This window comes from Vicia villosa, unplaced genomic scaffold (assembly GCF_029867415.1).
Source record: "Vicia villosa cultivar HV-30 ecotype Madison, WI unplaced genomic scaffold, Vvil1.0 ctg.005465F_1_1, whole genome shotgun sequence".
NCBI classification, from domain to species: Eukaryota; Viridiplantae; Streptophyta; class Magnoliopsida; order Fabales; family Fabaceae; genus Vicia; species Vicia villosa.
This window is the reverse complement of record NW_026706628.1, coordinates 15,408-34,550: the sequence shown is the minus strand read 5'-3', so window position 1 is coordinate 34,550 and position 19,143 is coordinate 15,408. Positions and strand designations below refer to the sequence as shown.

At 33.6% G+C, this 19,143-nt stretch overlaps 1 protein-coding gene across 2 annotated transcripts; it reads right to left on the bottom strand.

Annotated features, from left to right (window-relative positions):
• Positions 1-463: 463 nt before the first annotated feature.
• LOC131642633 (U-box domain-containing protein 33) lies at positions 464-5,717 on the bottom strand. Of its 2 annotated transcripts, none has more exons than XM_058912857.1 (9): positions 4,959-5,717; positions 4,562-4,683; positions 4,362-4,483; positions 3,948-4,052; positions 2,864-3,311; positions 2,550-2,690; positions 1,930-2,457; positions 1,012-1,776; positions 464-898 (listed from the first exon to the last, which is right to left on the bottom strand). In XM_058912857.1, exons 1-9 carry the CDS (start codon positions 5,203-5,205, stop codon positions 716-718), a joined length of 2,661 nt encoding a protein of 886 aa, XP_058768840.1. In that variant the 5' UTR covers positions 5,206-5,717; the 3' UTR covers positions 464-715. The 2 variants fall into 2 exon arrangements, with proteins under 2 accessions (XP_058768840.1, XP_058768842.1); XM_058912859.1 differs by having other exon boundaries at positions 2,550-2,687; positions 4,959-5,715.
• Between the last annotated feature and the right edge of the window lie 13,426 nt (positions 5,718-19,143).

The following is a 19,143-nucleotide window of genomic DNA, read 5'->3' as shown; positions in this document are numbered from 1 at the left end:
AATACATTAATATTTGTAGGCATATGTAATTTGCCGTTTTATGCTATTAACATGGATGCTGTGGATTTGTTCGCAGATTCATCCTTTTTGTTTTTGGCGATTTTGAATTTGTATTGCAACGATGTACTCTATCGATTTGAATGAATGAATATCATTTATTTTCTGTCAAAAAAAATATATTGTGAAGTATATAATAAATTACTAAACCCATATATTTTCTACTATATATTTATGTTTCTCAAATTATGGTAATTTCCAATTATGATAATTGAGGAAATGGAAATGATGGAAAATGGAGAGGATCATACACAACCATCTATTCCCAACATGACCATATAGATGTTGAATGAATTCCACAGATATTTTGGTTTTTGGGAAACCCGTACAAGCAGCTCATAAACCAATCACCCTTCCAATTCAAAAATCATAATCACATAGTATTACCAAAAAAAAGAGATAATCACACAAAAAAAAATACTGTTTGGATATAGTTTATATATGTATTTATACAATGACTTCAGATAACCACGTGGTTATCTAACCTATACAAGACCTTAGACCAGATAGGTATATAATGTGACTCCACTTATATAGAACTATAGTAAACAAAAGTGCTAGAAGTTTGTAAAAAAAAATACATAATGGCATGTATCTTTCCTAAACATGTTATAAACAGGTAGATATACAGTTTAATGAAAGATGGTAATAAGCTTGATCAGTGACTTTGAAGCCAATCCTGGATCGCAGAGCGAAGAGCGCGGTTGGGGACAAGACTCTGATGTCCAAGGGTGCTGTTTGTCATCGGTGAAGTGTCGTGACCACTGTCGAGCCATCCTCGGATAGCCTCGGCTTCGTAGGTAAAACCATCTGCAGCTACGTGTGGATCTCGCATTACTTCCTGCATTGTATGAAGATCACGATCATAGAAAATTTTGTTAGTCGATCATAGTATTTCGCATGAGGTGAAATCGGAAAACAAAGGAAAGAAGAGCTAGTTAGTTAGTTAGTTACCTGGAAGATTGGACAGATAAAATATGAAGGAGGTTGGTGAGGTCCTTCAGAGCTTAGACCAAAGGAGTTTGTACCTCCAGAAGAAGCTCTCATTGAATCAAGTATCCTCCATACATCTGAATGAAGCTCCGGCCGGTTCTTCCGACTCATCTCACAGCACCGCAAAGCCAACCGAGCCAACTGCTCGGCCTGCACAAATGGCCAATCTCCGGCCAAAGGATCCAATAAAGATGTTAACTTTCCTGTATCGAGAGCATATTTCACTTCCTTAGTTATTCCTAAGGCTGGTCTTCCAGTCAACAATCTCAATAATATGATTCCGAATGAATAAACATCGGATTTTGGAGTGAGTTCGCCAGAAGCAAGGAATTCAGGATCCATGTATACAAAAGTTCCCTTTGGATCGGTTTTCCAAAACAGCGTATTGTTATTACTAGAATTCTCGAGATTTGATAATATGCGACAGATTCCAAAGTCACTAAGCTTACTGACAAGGTTTGCATCCAGGATGATATTGGAGGGTTTCAAGTCACCATGCACTATGCTATGGGGTTTACTCGAATGAAGAAAGATGAGAGCGGAGCAGAGCTCTGCAGCAAGGCGAATCCGTGTTTGCCATGATAATGGATGTGAGTTATCCTTGCATGCAAGACGGTCTTCAAGACTTCCGTTTGGTAAATACTCGTAGACGAGAGACCAGGATTCCGGGCACGCTCCTATAAGAGTGATCAGATTGGGGTGCCTTAGCTTACTCAATACATCCACCTGATACAAAACCACAAAACGGTGTCAAAATCATTATCCATTTTCGTATTAATAATTTGTATCATCATTATCCTTTCCCTAATAACCGGAGCGTTAAGACAACAAAAAAATGCTACACGCAAAAATTATTATCAATGGTCAAGCCATCCTCACCTCCTGCTGAAACTCCAAGGGTCCTTGCATGCTATTGGCGTGCAAAATTTTTATAGCGACTTCGGTGTGACGGAGGACGCCTTTATATATATTTCCATATCCACCTTCTCCGATCTTTAGGGATGGATCATAGTTACTCGTTGCTTCTTCGATTTCTGAAAAGGAGAATTCCGAGAACAATTGAGATGCATGAGTGCTCGAGCCCTCTCCTTGTTTTTTCCTAAGACCTTCAGCCTCTCTCAATGCATTATCGCGCTGTATCTGCAATTCATCTCGTTCATTCCTGTAGCTTTGTAACAGCTCCACAGCAGATATAATCTTCTTCTCCAACTCCTGTATCATAACTTCAGATGACGCAAGTTGACTCTCTAGCGATGACTTCAAATCCACAGCAAGTTGAAGTTCTTCCTTAACTTTGTCTCTCTGGCTCGTCATTTTCTCAAGTTCTTCTTTTTCCCTTTTTAATTCTTCCTCCGCCATTTTTCTCAGATTCAACTCCTCTGTATATAAGCTTTCAGATGTTTTAGCCTGTTCATTAGATGGTTCAAACATCGAAAAGGATTAGAGCACGCATCAAGTAGCTATATCCTAACAGACAAACTCAAGAACAGAACACTTACCCTGCGTATAGCTTCAATGGCATCTTTTTCAGCTTTTCCGCGCCTAAAAGTTTCTTGATATGCATGTCGAGTAGCATTGTTAGCCTCAGACATAGCCTGTTCAAGTTGGTCATATACCGTATCGTTTACTCCACCATCCTGCTAGTGTTCAATCACATTAATAAAAGCACCAGCGTTATTTTGGCGTTGATATTTTATCGATCGAAATCTCAAAAGTAAAAGCGTCGCATCATTTGCTAAAGTCAACACACAGTATGAACATGCTTCATAGCAGGCACAAATAATACTGAAAGAGAAAAAAGAATATTTTGTACCAGTACACTTGGTGGCGATAAACGATGATGATCCTCCTTTATAACCAGGCTACTAAAAGTCAAATCTAATGTATTCTCACTGCTCTCGGGAACCGAAATTGGGGTCAGTGTTGGTTCAACGGCACTATCAGAGCATGTCGACAAACCTGAAGGACTCATCCTTGACAACCTATCGGACTCATCAGAACTTCCGTCTGTGCCTCGCCTATTAGATGGAGTTGAAAACCCTATGGTGTTAATTGGAGAAGAATCAGTCGTAATGCTCCCTCTCTGTCCATCATTGGCAGACCTAACTCTGCGAAATAACTCTTGAATAGAACCAAAGGAATCTGTCGTAGGAATTTGCCCTAGTGTAATTGATTGAGATCTCAAAGATCTCACGGAGTTTGGCACTTGCTGTACCAAAGGAGATGCAACCTCTAAGCTTCGTTCATTTAAACTGCGATCCCTGCGTTGATAAAGTATTAACATCAGTAATTCAGCACGAAAAAATAACAAAAACCAAAAGCAGTGATAACTTTAGGCAAAGACAGTTTATATATAACGCGCTGACACAGCCGGTAATAACTGTTAGAAATGAAATAGTTGAATGTAATCACATGTGTCACTATGTTAGTTGCATGTAAGTGTATGACATCGAAGCATGTCGGACACGGGACACACTTTCAATTTATGAAATATATCATAAAAAATTATTGTTATATCAACAAGCAGGTTTTTTAAAATTATGAAACATTTGGCTTTTTTAGGTAACTTTTTTTTAACGGTAAAATAATATATTAATATAGGTGAAAACCACCACAGTACAAAAACAAGGTATCACTTGGCTCAAGAAGTGCCAAAAGGACTATTATGAAAGCAAAAAAAATACAAAAGAAAAACCCAACAACAAACAAAAAACAACGAAAACATCTAATCAGCAGGCCAGAGAGACCCTACAAATAACGGCCCGGATTCAGGCTAGAGCTCAGACTGCTAGAACGACCATCAACAGATCAGAAACCACCAAGAGAGCAACAAAACCATAAGGTGACCTATAACTCTCATATATCACAACTTGTCGGTAATTTAAGAGGCTGCATACCTTGTGTGTATAAGGTGACCTTTGCAGATAAACTGAATATGGCAAGAAGCTGGAGCTTGTTCACATACATATATGGCTTTCTTAGATTTGAGGTCCATCAGTCTCCTGTTATGTCATGCAAGCTCGTTGAAAAATCATAATGTTGACTTCACTAAAACAAATATAAAGATTGGAAAATTCTGAATTCTTATTAATATACCAAATAGTTTATCATCACAACTTATGAAATAGAGCATAATTTCGGTAAAATTACAAGTGACCATGGATAGAGAAGGGACTATGATTGTTTCGTCCAACCAAGCACCCTGAGGGCCAACACAAACGAAGATGAAATATGTAGCTTCATCACTAAGAAAGTAATTGAACTAGTTACCAAAAACAGCACAAAATTTGACAAAATAATAATCTTCTTACCTAGAATAATTCCTATCAGATGCTGCTCCCATAATAAGCTTTCGGATTCCATTTTGGGAGATGAGTTCTATAATTCCTCTTTCAATGTTATCCATTTCAATATGCAGTTTTTCAGCTCGCACCTATTTCAGAAAATTACTAAAATTACTAATCAAAATTCATAAATCATAAGCACATAATAGCGTCAAAATAACAATTACCCCCATCCGATAACAGATTCGAAGATATTCATCAAGAGTCTTGTGCATGTTTTGCCTTTCAATTTCCCTGTATGCTCGCACTTCTTGCTCTTTCAGTGAACTTGCAGGAAACTTAGCACCCACTATAAACAAAAAACCAATACATCATCACATAACAAACTTCACAAATTCAACCCAACAACAATATCATAAAATATTATCTTAAAATAGTAACAAAAACCTTTGAATATTAAATTTAAATGTACTCAAAATATGAATCATATACTAGATTTCTAAAATAAGCCTGATTAACTTATAGTCCTAATCTGGTTCTACTAAAAAACATTGATCATCAAGAACATATATACAATAAATTGAGTCCAAGTAATTTCAAAATTCAAATATGGTAGAAACTTACTCAAGGGGATCATTGTTGCAGGCACATGAACAAAGAGGATACAGATCCTCTTTCCACCAGAGTTCTGAATGGCCCATATCAGATTCACCTTACTCTCTTTTACATCCTTTGACACAGCAACATAGATTGCTTCATCAACCACAGCTGTATTAGGTTCCTCTTCAATCTCTCCCCCGACTTCGCGAACCGAACTCATAGAACCTGTTCTTTGTATTGTTGCTGGCACAGGAGTTGTTACCACAGCCATGATAAGAGAGATTCAAAATTATTGAATCATGTAATTCTCAATTATCATATCAATATGAAACAAAAACATACCCAGAAACTCAAATCAACTTTCTCTCTCTTTCAGACAAAAAAAAAAACTTAACTTTTTCTCTCAATTACAATCAATAGGCCATTTGCTATCAACCCAAGAACTTAATCATCAAAAACTCACAAACCCACCAACAATTTTCTAAAGAACACGGAAAGTCCACCAAAAGATTGAATCTTTGAAACCCCCAATAGCAAAAAAACAAGAGAAAAACTGAACTTTATCCTTAACCCTTAACCCTCACTCACTGAATCGTAGTAAACAACTCAAAATAGTGGAGAGTGGTGGGAAAAAGGAAAAAGCATGAAAATTTGTTGTACCCTTAATTCATAGAAACAGAGCAAAACTTGTTTCAATGAATTGAAAAGAAGAAACTTGTCTTAACCTTAAATCAATGTAGTGTAGAAAAAGAAACAACCTATATTAATAAAGATGTTGTGTTGCGGTTAAAGAGAGAGAAATTTTGAAATGTACGTGAGAATTTAAAATATCAAATGGACTAATTAATTATTATTAAGATTAAGATTAAGATACACAACTAAGTAGGACTAATATAAGAAAAAATATTTTACCAAAAAAAAAATATAAGAAAAAATATAACAAATGTATTTGGTTAAAATTTAAAATTAGATACATTAGATAAACAATTAATTTCTTCCATAAAATGGTAGGTCTATCATTTACACCATTAAAATTTATAAATAGACAAAAACAATATTTAAAATGGTATCCCAAAGTTTTGTGTATTTAGTTTTTATTTTAAGAGTAGAAATTAATTTTAAATTTTTTCAATATGTTTACTTTTTTTAAAATGTAAGTAATTAATTTTATAAAATTGATTCTACTTAAATTTATTATTTCTATCTTTTAAAATTTAAAAATAATTTTTTATATTAAAATTTATTAATCAACTCACGTTTATATTGAATTTGTATTGAATATAATTAAATATAAATTTATTTATTTTTAGTCATAATCAATTATATAGAGAAAAAATATGCATTGACAATGTAAATTAATTTTATACCATTAATCAATAAAGATCATGTATTCCGCCAAATCAGACTGAAATTATCTATTTTTTCATAATAAATCAGAATAATATACTATTTATAATTAATTTATTCTTTACTAAATACACGTTTAATCTTTTGATTAACATCAAATGACTAGTTATATTATAAAATGATGTAGTTTATGGACAAACTTATCAATTAGTGATATAATTAAAATACTAACTTGTAAGCAAAAGCAATTGAATCAAATAACTCTAATTAAATTAATATTTCAATTTATTTCATTAGTTCCTCCAACCAAACATCTGGATCAAAGTAATACAAAAATTTTTTATAAAAAGTAACACAATTGTGATTTGCAGCGTTAATTTTAATAATAACTCTTGGGAAACAGAATACTTTAGTGTTGTATGTAACTGATTTGAAACGTTAATACGATATATTATGTCATCACGTGATATTTGAAGAGGCAGTTCCTCATTCTTTTGGAGTGTTTTTCCTGTTTCGTTGCTATCTCATTTCCTTTGGTATTTCGCTTTTCTGCGTCTAGAGAAAATAGGATCCATCATGAACCAAAACTCAAAGGAAAATGGTTGCCCTTCTTGGACGGATTCTGTTTATTCTTCAATTGTTTTTGTCTTTGGCCGAGAGGAAAATCTTGATGGTGGTCCATCTTCAGATTAGGTGTCTAGACCCCTCGTGAAAAGATAGAATATGCAGCAAGTATGGTGATTGTGTCATCCCTTTTTATGAATGCATTTTCTCGATCCTGGGTCTTTGAATAATCTTTAATTTCTTTGAGATAGAAGTTCTGAAGAACCTGGTAGTGGCTCATACACAGCTTCATCTTGTGAGTTAGGCGTATGTGAAAGTCTTCCAGTATTGGTGCAAATATTTGAATGGGAAAACTTCTCTGGCCCTTTTCGTTCATCTCTTCAGAGTTCATCGTGGCCCCGTGACTTGGGCACGGGGTCGCGGTTTAATTTCCTTGATGTCTGTCGTCAGATGCCTTTCTCAAAAAGAGCTGCATCTGAAGAAGCGGCTGGTGAGTTTTGTCCAAGATCTGTGTTGCAATCATCTGTGTTGTGGTTGTGGGCCTTGTGAAAGTGGTAGTACTTTGTCTTCTATGCCAGAGACAAGCTCTGATGGGAAAATGGCTATAATTCCTCCCTTTTGGAACTCCGTGTTAGCACAGTCTTGATAGAATTTTTCTTGTGAAACATTCAACGACGTGTACTTATCGTACCAGCCATGTATTCTCCGATCGGATTCATCTAACTGTATACTCATTTCTAGTTAGACGGCTAGAATTAACATCAACATCGACCGGGTTGTCGAATCAAGTGTTCAACTTTTCTTTGAGGTTGATGAAAGATTGAGCCCTGCTCAACAGCTCATGCATGTTATGCGCTTCTTTCCTCCCCTTTTGCTTGAATGGGTAATCTCATAGTAGACTGTTCTTGAAGATCCAACACTTGAGAACTTTTGCGGCTCCCTCCACCTTGACGAACATTTATCTGAATCGGTCGTTGTAAGACCATAAACTTTCCCTCTTTCCTTAAGTGATCTCGCTCAAAGCAGCGATTGTCACTAGATCCCTCTTTCCGTCCAATATGGAATTGAACCGTAGTCTGGTCAACCCAGTCAAGGTTTGCACGAACAATTTACACTTGGAAGCTTCATCAGCATAAGTAATTTAGTCGCTCGTTGACGAGTTGCACGAGCTCGTCTGAGTCTCCCTTCCTGTTGTACTTGTTCAGCTTATGAGGCTTCTCCATCGATTTTGGTATTCTCCTATCCAAAATGCGGGCACACATAGAATGTTTCTGCGAATTCTTTAGCAGTTAATCTTCTATCAGGTCATGTGGATGAGCATGGCTACCTCTATCACCCTCAGGGCTCTGAGGAGGACTCTTGCATTTCTTGCTCCTTTGGTGATTCAGCGATTTCAGAGCTTCATCTCTTTTGGACGAGGTTGGCTCAGGGATAGCAGCTTGAGCAGTATTTTCTCGCGGAGGCGCGTTGTGCAAAATTTCTTCGAGACGAAGCAACTTCTCCTTCATCACCTATGAATTTTGTTGTGGAACGATTTTGTACATATTATTCAGCAATTCATTGGTGCTTTGTATTCCGAGATTGGTTCACAACAGTTGGAAATCAGACAAAATTTATAGTTGTGAAATGGACTATAGTATTAGAGGTATAATCAAAAATGCAGAAATGCTGGAATAGATCCAATGATCTAAATAGTAGATTTGAATGTAGTAAGAGTCCATGTTACTTGATTTGCAACACCTTAGAAAGGAGGTGGAAGCAATCAAAATCTATCGCTACTTGAGCAACCTGAATCATCATCCAATAAGTATTTATTTGCTACTATTTGAAAGAGATGTAAAATTTATTTTCCACACCTTCTAGACCAAAGCACCGAATCCGGCAGTTCCAAGTGTATCCGATAACTGATTCTTGTCTTCTAGACATTTTTCTAATTATCTCTTTCCATTCACTCTCTATCACAAAAGGCCACGTTTAACTTAAAGACGAAGCATCAAGGAAAAGAACGTGGGTCCCACTTTTCTGCTGGCGGGTATGACTTACTGCGTGATTCTCATGAATATTCTCTCGCGGTCTCACCTATACTTAACTAACTAAATTAAAATTAAATAAATTGCTTCTCAACATTATATCCTACAGTTCATAATATAATGTCATGTTAAATTAATATACATGTCCAACCCAATTACTATTTCAATGCGTCACAATATCCAATAGGTAGATAGTAAGCGGTGACGACTTTTGTGTGTGTGTATTATTTAGCCGCAACATTTCCTAGTCTCAAAGCCACGTTTATGATATGCAATTGTCATTTATTCAAAGCTTACATGTATAATTTATATTGTTAATATCTTTTGTTTTTGTTTTTGTAATTTATTGTTTTTAGTTTTAATTTTTTATTTTTAAAGATGAGTATAAGGAAGGTGGCAAAATGGGCGATGGTCCGCCAGTCTGGCCCGCGCACCCGCCAAAAATTGACATGTTAGGTTGGAATTTTGGGTCCGACGCCCACAAAAGTCCATTCCACCAAAACTTGTCCCCCACCTAAACTCGCCCCGTTAAAATCCGTCTCACCTATTTGTTAAGCTCGTCTCTCTTTAAGCTCGTCTTTTTTAGTTAATTATAGTCATTCAAATTTTTTATGATTTTATTTTATACATTTATTTGTAAATATATGCAATATTTTTTAGGTAAAATTTATTTAAAAGATGTTTTATAAACAAAAATTTCTAAAAAATAAGTGAAAATTTTAATTGAAAGGTAAAAAAACACTATTAATCTATTAAAAAAATGAAAAATAAATAAATAAAAAAAGGTCGGCAAGCCTGCCGCCCGCCAACCCGCCACCTTTGCAGGGCGGGCAAGATTTTTATGTCCATTTTACTTGACGGACATGCCAGTCCCGCTTGCTTTTCACTACAAGAAAAGTGCTTCCTAGCCACGTGAAATAGTGACGTGATTTTCACGTGTGTAAAATAAACCAGTTGTGACGTGAAAATCACGTCGCAACATGTTTATAATATTTAAAAATAAAAAGTAACGTTAATCAAGGGGGGAGTCAGGAATTTAATAAAAAAAATGTTGTGACGTGTAAATCACGTCGCAACTTAAAATAAAAAAATTGAAAAACAATTGGAGTCAGAAATGCGCAGGGGGAAGTTTGAATTTTTCAAAATTCAGTTGTGACGTGTAAATCACGTCGCAACTAAAAATTACAAAAACCAAAAAACTTTAATGCTAGAGTTGACTGACAAGGAGCACGTGGGTTGGGAATGTGCATTTGTTGCGACGTGATTTTCATTTCGCAACGTGGCGATGTGAAAATCACGTCGCTAAAGTCTTAATACCTTTTCCCAAAACGCTTCTCCCTCTCCCTTCGTTCCAGAAGAACATTTTCTTCTTCTTTCCCCATTTCTTCTTCCTCTCAACCCTTCTTCTTTCCCCATTTTCTCCCAAATTTTTCTTCACCCATTCTCTCAAATTTCATTCTATTCCTTCCAATTGCAAAATATTCAAGGTATGTATCAAATCATTTTTAATTTTCTGTATTTTATTTATTATTTTCGTTTTAATTTTGTATAAATTATTTGTTTGTGTTATAATTTTTTTTAGGTGTAATATTTGTGATTGAAGGAGCATTTCAAGAAGACATTTGAAGATTGATAGAGGAAGATAGAGGTAATTTTGACATTTTATTTTTTTTAGGTTTTTTTTATTGATGAATTAGATTGTAGAAAATTAGGTTTGTAGAAAAATTAGATTGAAGGTTAAAATTGATGAATGTTAGTTTTGTAGTAAATTAGGTTTGTAGAAAATTAATTTGATGATTAGAGATGATGAAAAGAGTTGAAAGTAGATTGTTAAAATAGATTCAATATTGAATTTAATTTGATGATTAGAGATGATGAAAAATTGATCAAATATATTAGGTATAATAAATTTGTATATATATTTGGTATAATTGAATTTTGATGATTAGAGATCATGAAAATTGATGAACAAAATAGAAATGAAATGTTATTAGAAATGAAATATATTAGGTATATATTTAAAATAAAATACAATGGAGTAGAATTATATTTTATATTTCTTAAAAGGAATAATAAGTTTGTTAAGAACAAAATAGTGTGAATTAGTATTTTTTTTAAACAACATTTTAAAAGAAGGTTACAACATAGTTATTAAAAAATAATAATATTATTTTGTTTTAAAAATGTTTATTATAGTGTGAAGTATATTATTTTGTTTTAAAAAATAATATAATAATATTTTGTTTATAGTTGATATAAGTACATGTTTGATTATTTACTTATAGTTGATATAAGTAAATGTTTAATTATTTACTTATAGTTGATATAAGTAAATGTTTAATTATTTACTTATAGTTGATATATTTGGTTTTTTGCAAAAAAAAAAAATATTAGTGACGTGATTTCCATGTCACTAAGTAGTGACATGAAAATCACGTCGCAACATTAGACATTAAATGCGCTTTTCATTTACTCCTAGGCAAATTTAGTGACGTGATTGCCATGTCACTAAGTAGTGACATGTAAATCACGTCGCAACTAAAGATGCTTTTCTGACCCAAACGCTGCTACGCCTGCTCTGACTGAATATGCATTAATCTCTGACCCAAATTTTGCGACGTGATTTTCACTTCACTAAATAGTGAAGTGAAAATCACGTCACTAAAAGTTGCCACCTTGCCTCCTGCGACGTGAATTTTCACTTCGCAAATATTGGTTTGTGATGTGTTTTTTTGGTTTGTGGCGTGATATTCACGTCACTACTGAGACTTTTTTTTGTAGTGTTTAGACGGTCTTTAGGCGGCGCGGGCGACCTGTTTTGCCACCCCTAAGTATAAGTATATATAATAAAGTTTATATAGAAATAGAATGATGTGTCAGCTATCTTTTTTAGATACAAAATCAATACTCTTAAAAGTTATATCAATTGATTTAGGAGATATAACATTAATATGCATAATTTTTTGAATTATTTGTAAAATATTTATTTTTTTTGTTGATAGAAAATCAAAGGTGTCAAAAACATAGTATGAAAGCATGTTGATTGTAATAACATGTTTTTTCATGTTTGACCACTTTATTTGAATTGGCTTTGAAGGTTGTCTATCTCATAATAAAACCTCCATTCTTCACTACCACGAGGAGAGAAACCCATGTCAAGTCCACACATGCATGTTTTTCTCCTATCCACTCGTACACCAGAACATTTGATGGCATAATTATTGATCTCCCCTCATGTGAATTAATTAGGAAATTCACAAGCGTCTCATTCTTCACAGATACTTCGGGCCTTCCAAATATAGCAAATAGGAAACCACTAAAAAGATCATGTCGATATTTCAAGCATGGATGCTCCCTATGATGAATCACATGTTCCCCCAAATGTATTTAAACACGCCTTGTAACAAACAGGACAATCCTCGTCAATAAGAAATAAGGGAATCGTAAGGCGGTATCTCAGGATACTTCGGTACTTCACTTGTAATATATTTTAACCTAGCCCATCAATAAGAATATCAAGGAGAAATTCATGAGCATGTGTGACTTGCAAACAACCAAACACTACTTTTTGTCTTGTGGTCATTTCAAAATTTACATCCAGTTCTTGAGCACTTTTACTAAAACAAGAACTCACCAAAATATGGTGTGCTTTATGACGGATGATGTCCTTGCTATTAAAATTGTTGTTTACCGGTGTTTTTGGTAATCAATCGTGAGTTTGATAAAGCTAGTGATATTAACTTGAAAAATCTCCAAAGCAGTATGTGCAAATAATTTGTATGAAAACACGTGTGTGTGTGTGATTTGAATGCGACCGTTTATTCGAAGACAGCGCAGAGACATAGCTTGAATAAAGACAAGTTTTAATAAATGACAAAGAGATAAAGTGCAGTAAATGAAATTGAATAAAGGTTGAAATTAAGACAGAGAAGATAAATGTTTCATTTAAGAAAATAAGAAAACAATGAAAAGATTGGACGCAGACTCATACATGTTTCGTTATATATTTCCTCTACATTTCGACATATATGATTTTCTCATTTGTGTTGCTTTTTTTTGGTTAATCACCACCGGTTTAGTCCGGTTCGGGGGTCAGTTCTGGCATCAAGTGGTTCCAGCCCCCTCCCGATTGCAGTTGCGGGGGATTGAACCGTTGTTCTCCCTACCAAGTTCAGCGCCAATCACCACTGAACCAACTAACGATTGGTCATTTGTGTTGCTTTTATTATGTTTGTTTTACAAACATATTTCAAACTGATTTTGTTAAAGACTTTAATTTAATGTTGTTTAAACCCACATAATTCACCCCCTCTTGTGTTTGGAGTCACTTGTCCAATAACTTGTATCTCTTAATCCTTCCTCACTACTGTCAAATTTCAACAATTTCTTCATGGTTAACTCCTCGGTTCTTATAGTTGATTGAACTTTATCGAAGGTGATATTCTCTTCATTATTATAAAGAATGGCATCCTTGAAATTTTCAAAGATTTGAATAATAAGCTCAACAAAAGTAGAGTCTTATCATCATCATCATCATCATCATCAAGTTCCACCTCAATATTTTGTAAGTCATCAATATTTTGTTAAAGTATATCAATTTCTCCATAATATATTTGTTCTTCGCCATTAATGAGTAAAGTTGTTGTTTAGGAGATAACTTGTGAGGCAAAGACTTTGTCATATACAATAATTTAAACTTGACCCAAATCTCAATCTTGGTATTCTTCATTGAGACTTCTATTATAACTTTATCTCTTAGAGACAAGATAATGGCATTCTTGACCTTATCTACCGTCTCGGTATATTCTGCTTGTGTCATACTTGTATGCATCAATATCTCACCTTTCAATGCTTATACATTTTTTTTCTTCAAGTAATATTGCTCTAATCTTCACTTTCCTCAACTCAAAATAACTTTCTTTGAAAACTGTTTTGATCTCCTTGCCCCAAGATGGACGCCACTTGTTGTAAAATTGAGTAACCAAACACACCAAAAACTTATGTATGAGATAAAGAACAATAACAACAAATTAAATGGCCACAAGAAAAATTAACCTGCTAAACAATGTAAGTAAATCCATAAGAGCGAGAGTAAAATAAAAAATAAATACTTATAATTTATTTGCCAAGTTCGATCAAATCGACCTACTGAGAGAGAGAGAGAGAGAGAGAGAGAGAGGAGAGAGAGAGGAGAGAGAGAGAGAGAGAGAGAGAGAGAGAGAGATGAGAGAGAGAGAGAGGGAGAGAGAGAGAGAGGAGAGAGAGAGAGAGAGAGAGAGAGAGAGAGAGAGAGAGAGAGAGAGAGAGAGAGAGAGAGAGAGAGAGAGAGGAGAGAGAGAGAGAGAGAGAGAGAGAGAGAGAGAGAGAGAGATCCAAATTATAAACAAAAATTAAATATTTCACACTTATTAAATTTAAATTTTGTGTCTTTTTAGAATATGTTTTATGAAAAAAATGTAAAAAAAAATTGATTGATTGCTGTTTCTGAGTAAAATGAGAGAGAAACCAAATTAAATACAATTTATATTTAATTTTTATTTTTAAAAATAGTTTTTTTTAAATAAAATAAATTTGATATATTTATTTTTATGAATCTGTAACAATACAAATGAGTGTTTTTTTTCTTATAGATTGGTACGAAGTAGTATGTTTTTACAATATTACTTTTAAATAAAATTTTGTATAATTTTTAACTTGAATATTAAAAAGTTTATTAAACTTAAACAACGTTATATTATATCAGATATGAACAGAATTTTTATGAATAATTCAACTGTCGCATTACCTTACATTACATATATAAGTGTCACACTTTTTTAATCATCCATTTTTTTCTTTAATAGTTGAAAGTTTATTCCATTCTTTTATACGCGGAAATCACATTAATCAATTGAAAATGTCCTTCAATCTCAAATTTAAAATTCTCTACCAACAATATTATATATTAAAAAATCAAACTCAAAATCGTTGCAAGAAATATATATATCAATCTCAAAATTCCCTCCCCAAGCTCTTATATAATTACATTTTTTTTTTTGAAAGATCATATGATTATATTTAATATCAACAGACAACAGGTATTGGTTAGAACTTTGGAAACGTCATGTTGATTCTGTTGTTCTGGATTCAGCCTATGGTAGTAGAGTCAGTCTAATGACAACTGTCATTTAATTATTTGTTTATTTAATAAGATAAACTAATTTTGTATATATTTATTTATACCTAATTGTTGGCTCAAAACATCAAGTAGCCGAATTAGGTTTTGGTTATGTTTTGGTAATGCTATATTTTGTACTGTGGTTTATAGTTTATCCAAACATATTTTAAAAAGAATTTGATAAGAAATTTTGTTATGAGTCTGTAATTTACTTTTACTAATTTATAATTTTTTATAAATTAATTCTAGTAGTTATATTTTTTATTTTTTGTCTCCATTTTATTTCTTTTATTTTAATTAGAAAAATTAGAAAAATTAGAAAAATAATATTTTTAAACGTTTTTCAATATCATTTTATAAAATATACGTTAGCTAAACCGCTAACATTATTTAACACTATAAATATAAATTTAATTAACTAATTTATTTGCTATGAGTTATAAACTAACTTAAAAGTTATATATTATAAATATATATTCTAAAATTAATTTATCAGGTATTAATTATTTTATAAGGTAAATTCTTAGTATGATAATATTAAGAAAACCTAACAAATGTTAGTTAAACTAAAAAAATCTTAATGCGAGTTATTCAAATTTTTCTTAAGTCAATAAGGGAGGGAGAGAACTTCTTTTTATTGGTTAGAAGAAAAATTGAAAGAGAGAATAAAAAGTGGTAGGCCGAATATTATTATCGCTTCTTCAAAATAGGGAATAAACAGTGAAGAAGTTCAAGAGAGTGGTTGAAATTTCACATTTTATTATAAAAAATAGGCTTAACGCTTCATTTAGTCCCTTAACTTTATAAGAAGTTCCACTTTAGTCTCTTAACTAAAAAATGTTACATAGTGATATGTTAACTTCACTTTCGTTAAATTATTTGGTCTTTTTCGTTAGTTTCTATTGAAAAAACGTTAAAAGATACCATACTGGACTTTTTATATCTTATATGGAATTTATTTATTTTAATACTGTTGTAAATCTGTGATCTTGAAAAAACGAAGCTGGAAGGTTAGGTTAGGGCAAACGAAGGCGATTGCTTTGACACCTTCCATCGAAAACGATTTCTCTAAATAGTTCCACAGGAGAAGATAACGAAGCTATATGACCAACTTGATGACGATAGCAACAATAGTTCCACAGACCAACTCCATTGAAGACGATAGCAACGATAGTTCCACATAAGAAGATAACAAAGCTATACGACTAAGGTATGATTTCTGCTATCTTATGTGGGAGCTGACTTAGGAGTTAATGAAACTGTTGTGGATGATGACAGGGCTGAAGTAGGAGTTAATGAAGATGCCGTGCATGAGGGAGATAATGAACACCCTGGGAGAAAAATGAATCCTCACTTCCAAAGGATGTATATATGCTTCAAAGCTTGCAAGGAAAGTTTTTTCAAGTGCATATCTATTATAAGATTGGATGAGTATTTCTTAAAGGGATACTATGGTGGAGAAATACTAGCTGCCATTGGATGGGACCCAAATGATCAAATGCTTCAAATTGCATATGTTATTTTTAAGGGTGAAACTAAAGATTCATGGAGCTGATTTTTAGAATTATTGACAGCTGATTTGGGAGAAGTCAGATTGTGCAAAATTTATACCTTTATAAGTGATAAACAAAAGGTTAACTCTCACCTTGAATTTTAATTATTTCACAATTACTTAAATATCACCATATGTTTTATCCACCTAACAAAAAAAATTATGATTGCAGGGTTTGTTGCCAACTATTGAGGAGTTACTTGGTGATGTTGACTAGAGGTTTTGTGTTAGATATACCTTTATTAGTTTGCATTTAAGTCTGCTACTGATTTGTATAAATTGTTTGCATTATTTAAGTATGCTACTGATCTGTTACTAATTTAAATATCAAAGACATTTGTAGTATTGTTTGCATTGTAGTATTGTGCCTTAATTTGTATAAGGTATGTTACACCATTTATTTGTTAAACCATTTGTAGCATTGTAGCATTATAGTCCATGTAGTTGTTAAACCATTTCACATTATTCCCTAAAGTTGTTTACAAATATCACTTTAGTCCCTTCAATGTTGCAGACGTTTATATAGCAACTTTAGGAAGAAGTTCCCTGGCCTAAAACTGAAGGAAATGACGTGGAGGGCTGCAACTACAACTCATGAGAATGCTTGAAATCAAGGGAGTTATTGAAGAGGCATTCAAACATCTCATAAAGATTCCACCAAGATTTTGGAGCAAATCAAGGTTCAGGACAAGTACATGTTATGACACTTTGATCGATAATATGTCTAAGGCATTCAACTTTGTGTTTGTAGCTGCTAGAGTCAAGCCAATTGTGACAACACTTGAAGAAATTAGAGTGTATCTAATGCATGGATGGAAATCAAATAGGCAAAAGATTAGAAAATATGAAGGCACAATACTAATAAACATCAAAAAAAGGATGGCAAGGGAGTCACAGAAAACAAACAATTGGATTGTGAGGTAATATGATTAATTTGTTGTCCTTTTACTCTGTTATATGTCTAACATTAAATTGGCTTATGTTAAATATTCACCATGTCTTACAGGCGCGCAGGTGAATATGACTATGAGGTCAGGCATATATCACTCAATAGAGAGAACTATGTTGTCAATCTTTCCAAGAAAGAATGCTCATGTAGAATGTGGATGCTAACAGAGCTTCCATGTTGTCATGTAAGAATGATCAACATTTATAAATTGATGATTTTGTACCTGAATGTAGTAAGAAAGAACTTTATGAAGCTTGTTATGCATCAGTTCTTTGTCTAGTTAATGGGGAAGATTTGTGGACAAAATCTGATATTGTTGATCTCTAGCCACCACCAATAAAGAGACAACCTGAAAGGCCTAAGAAAAAGAGGAATAAAGAAGCTACAGAAATGGTGAGGGATGAGAAATAGTTGAAACAGGCAAAACATGGAATCAAGTGCAGTTGTTGCCACAAGGATGGTCACAACAAGGCCACCTGTAAACTACCACAACCACAAGCACCTCTAAATCAGGTACCAAAAGGAACCTCAACTCAGGAACTAAAAGCAACAACTCCATAACCATCACAAACAACCCTTTCAAGTCATCCATCATAACCATCTATTTTAAGTCAGCCACCACAACCATTTGTTTCAAGTCAGCCACCACAACCAAGTCTTTCTACTCAGCCACTACCCAAAAAGAAGAAAAAAAACTTCGAAAGGGTGGGAAACATGTTACAAGTCAACCTTGATGTTTGTTATGATGTTAGTTACATTTGTAATATCATTTTGATATTCCTTATAATAGCTTGCTGACATGACTTATAATGTCCTTTTGTAATGTTATTGATATGCTTTATAATGGCCTTCTGACAATAGCTTAGAATGCCTTTTTGTATCATTTTTTGGAATGTTACATATATGCCTTATAATGGCCTTCTGTTATTGAATATTGTTTAAGCTTCTAATGTCAATTCATATGTAATTATCTTTTGATCTTTTAATGAATATTGAAATGACTTATAATGCCAAGTTATGTGAAATTCTCTGGTGGTAGTATATTTTATTCTGTTCTAATTAAGTGTGGCAAAATGGACCGGGCCCGTTGGGCATGCCCGTTTTTCCCTCACTTTAGTGCAGGGCGGACCAAGGTTTTAGGCCCTCGCCCTTTAATTTGACCCGTATTTCATGCGGGCTTTGCGGGCACGAAACATTAACATAAATTTTTGCATTTTTAGGCCTAAAAGTGTAGTGCCTGCGGGCTTAGCCCGCCTCGTCCTTACTTTTTTGTGAGGTGGGACAAAGTTTTAGGTATGCACCCTTCACCCTGTTTTTTGCATGCTTTTGCGGGGCGGGCTTAAATGGGGCAGACATGCTCGTTTGCCACTCCTAGTTCTGATAAACTATAATTTGGTCTTTTTCTTTCTATAAGGTTTTAATTAAGTCCCTTAACTTTATAATTTGTTGCACATTGGTCTATTAACTATTTTGATTTGTAAAAGTAAGGTCCCTTTAGCTGCATATTTCACATGTTATATTTTGTTCCAACATTTATACCAGTTATGTATCAATGTTAAAACAGAGAATAATGAACAAACGTCGCTAATGTGTTAAAATAGACTATAACA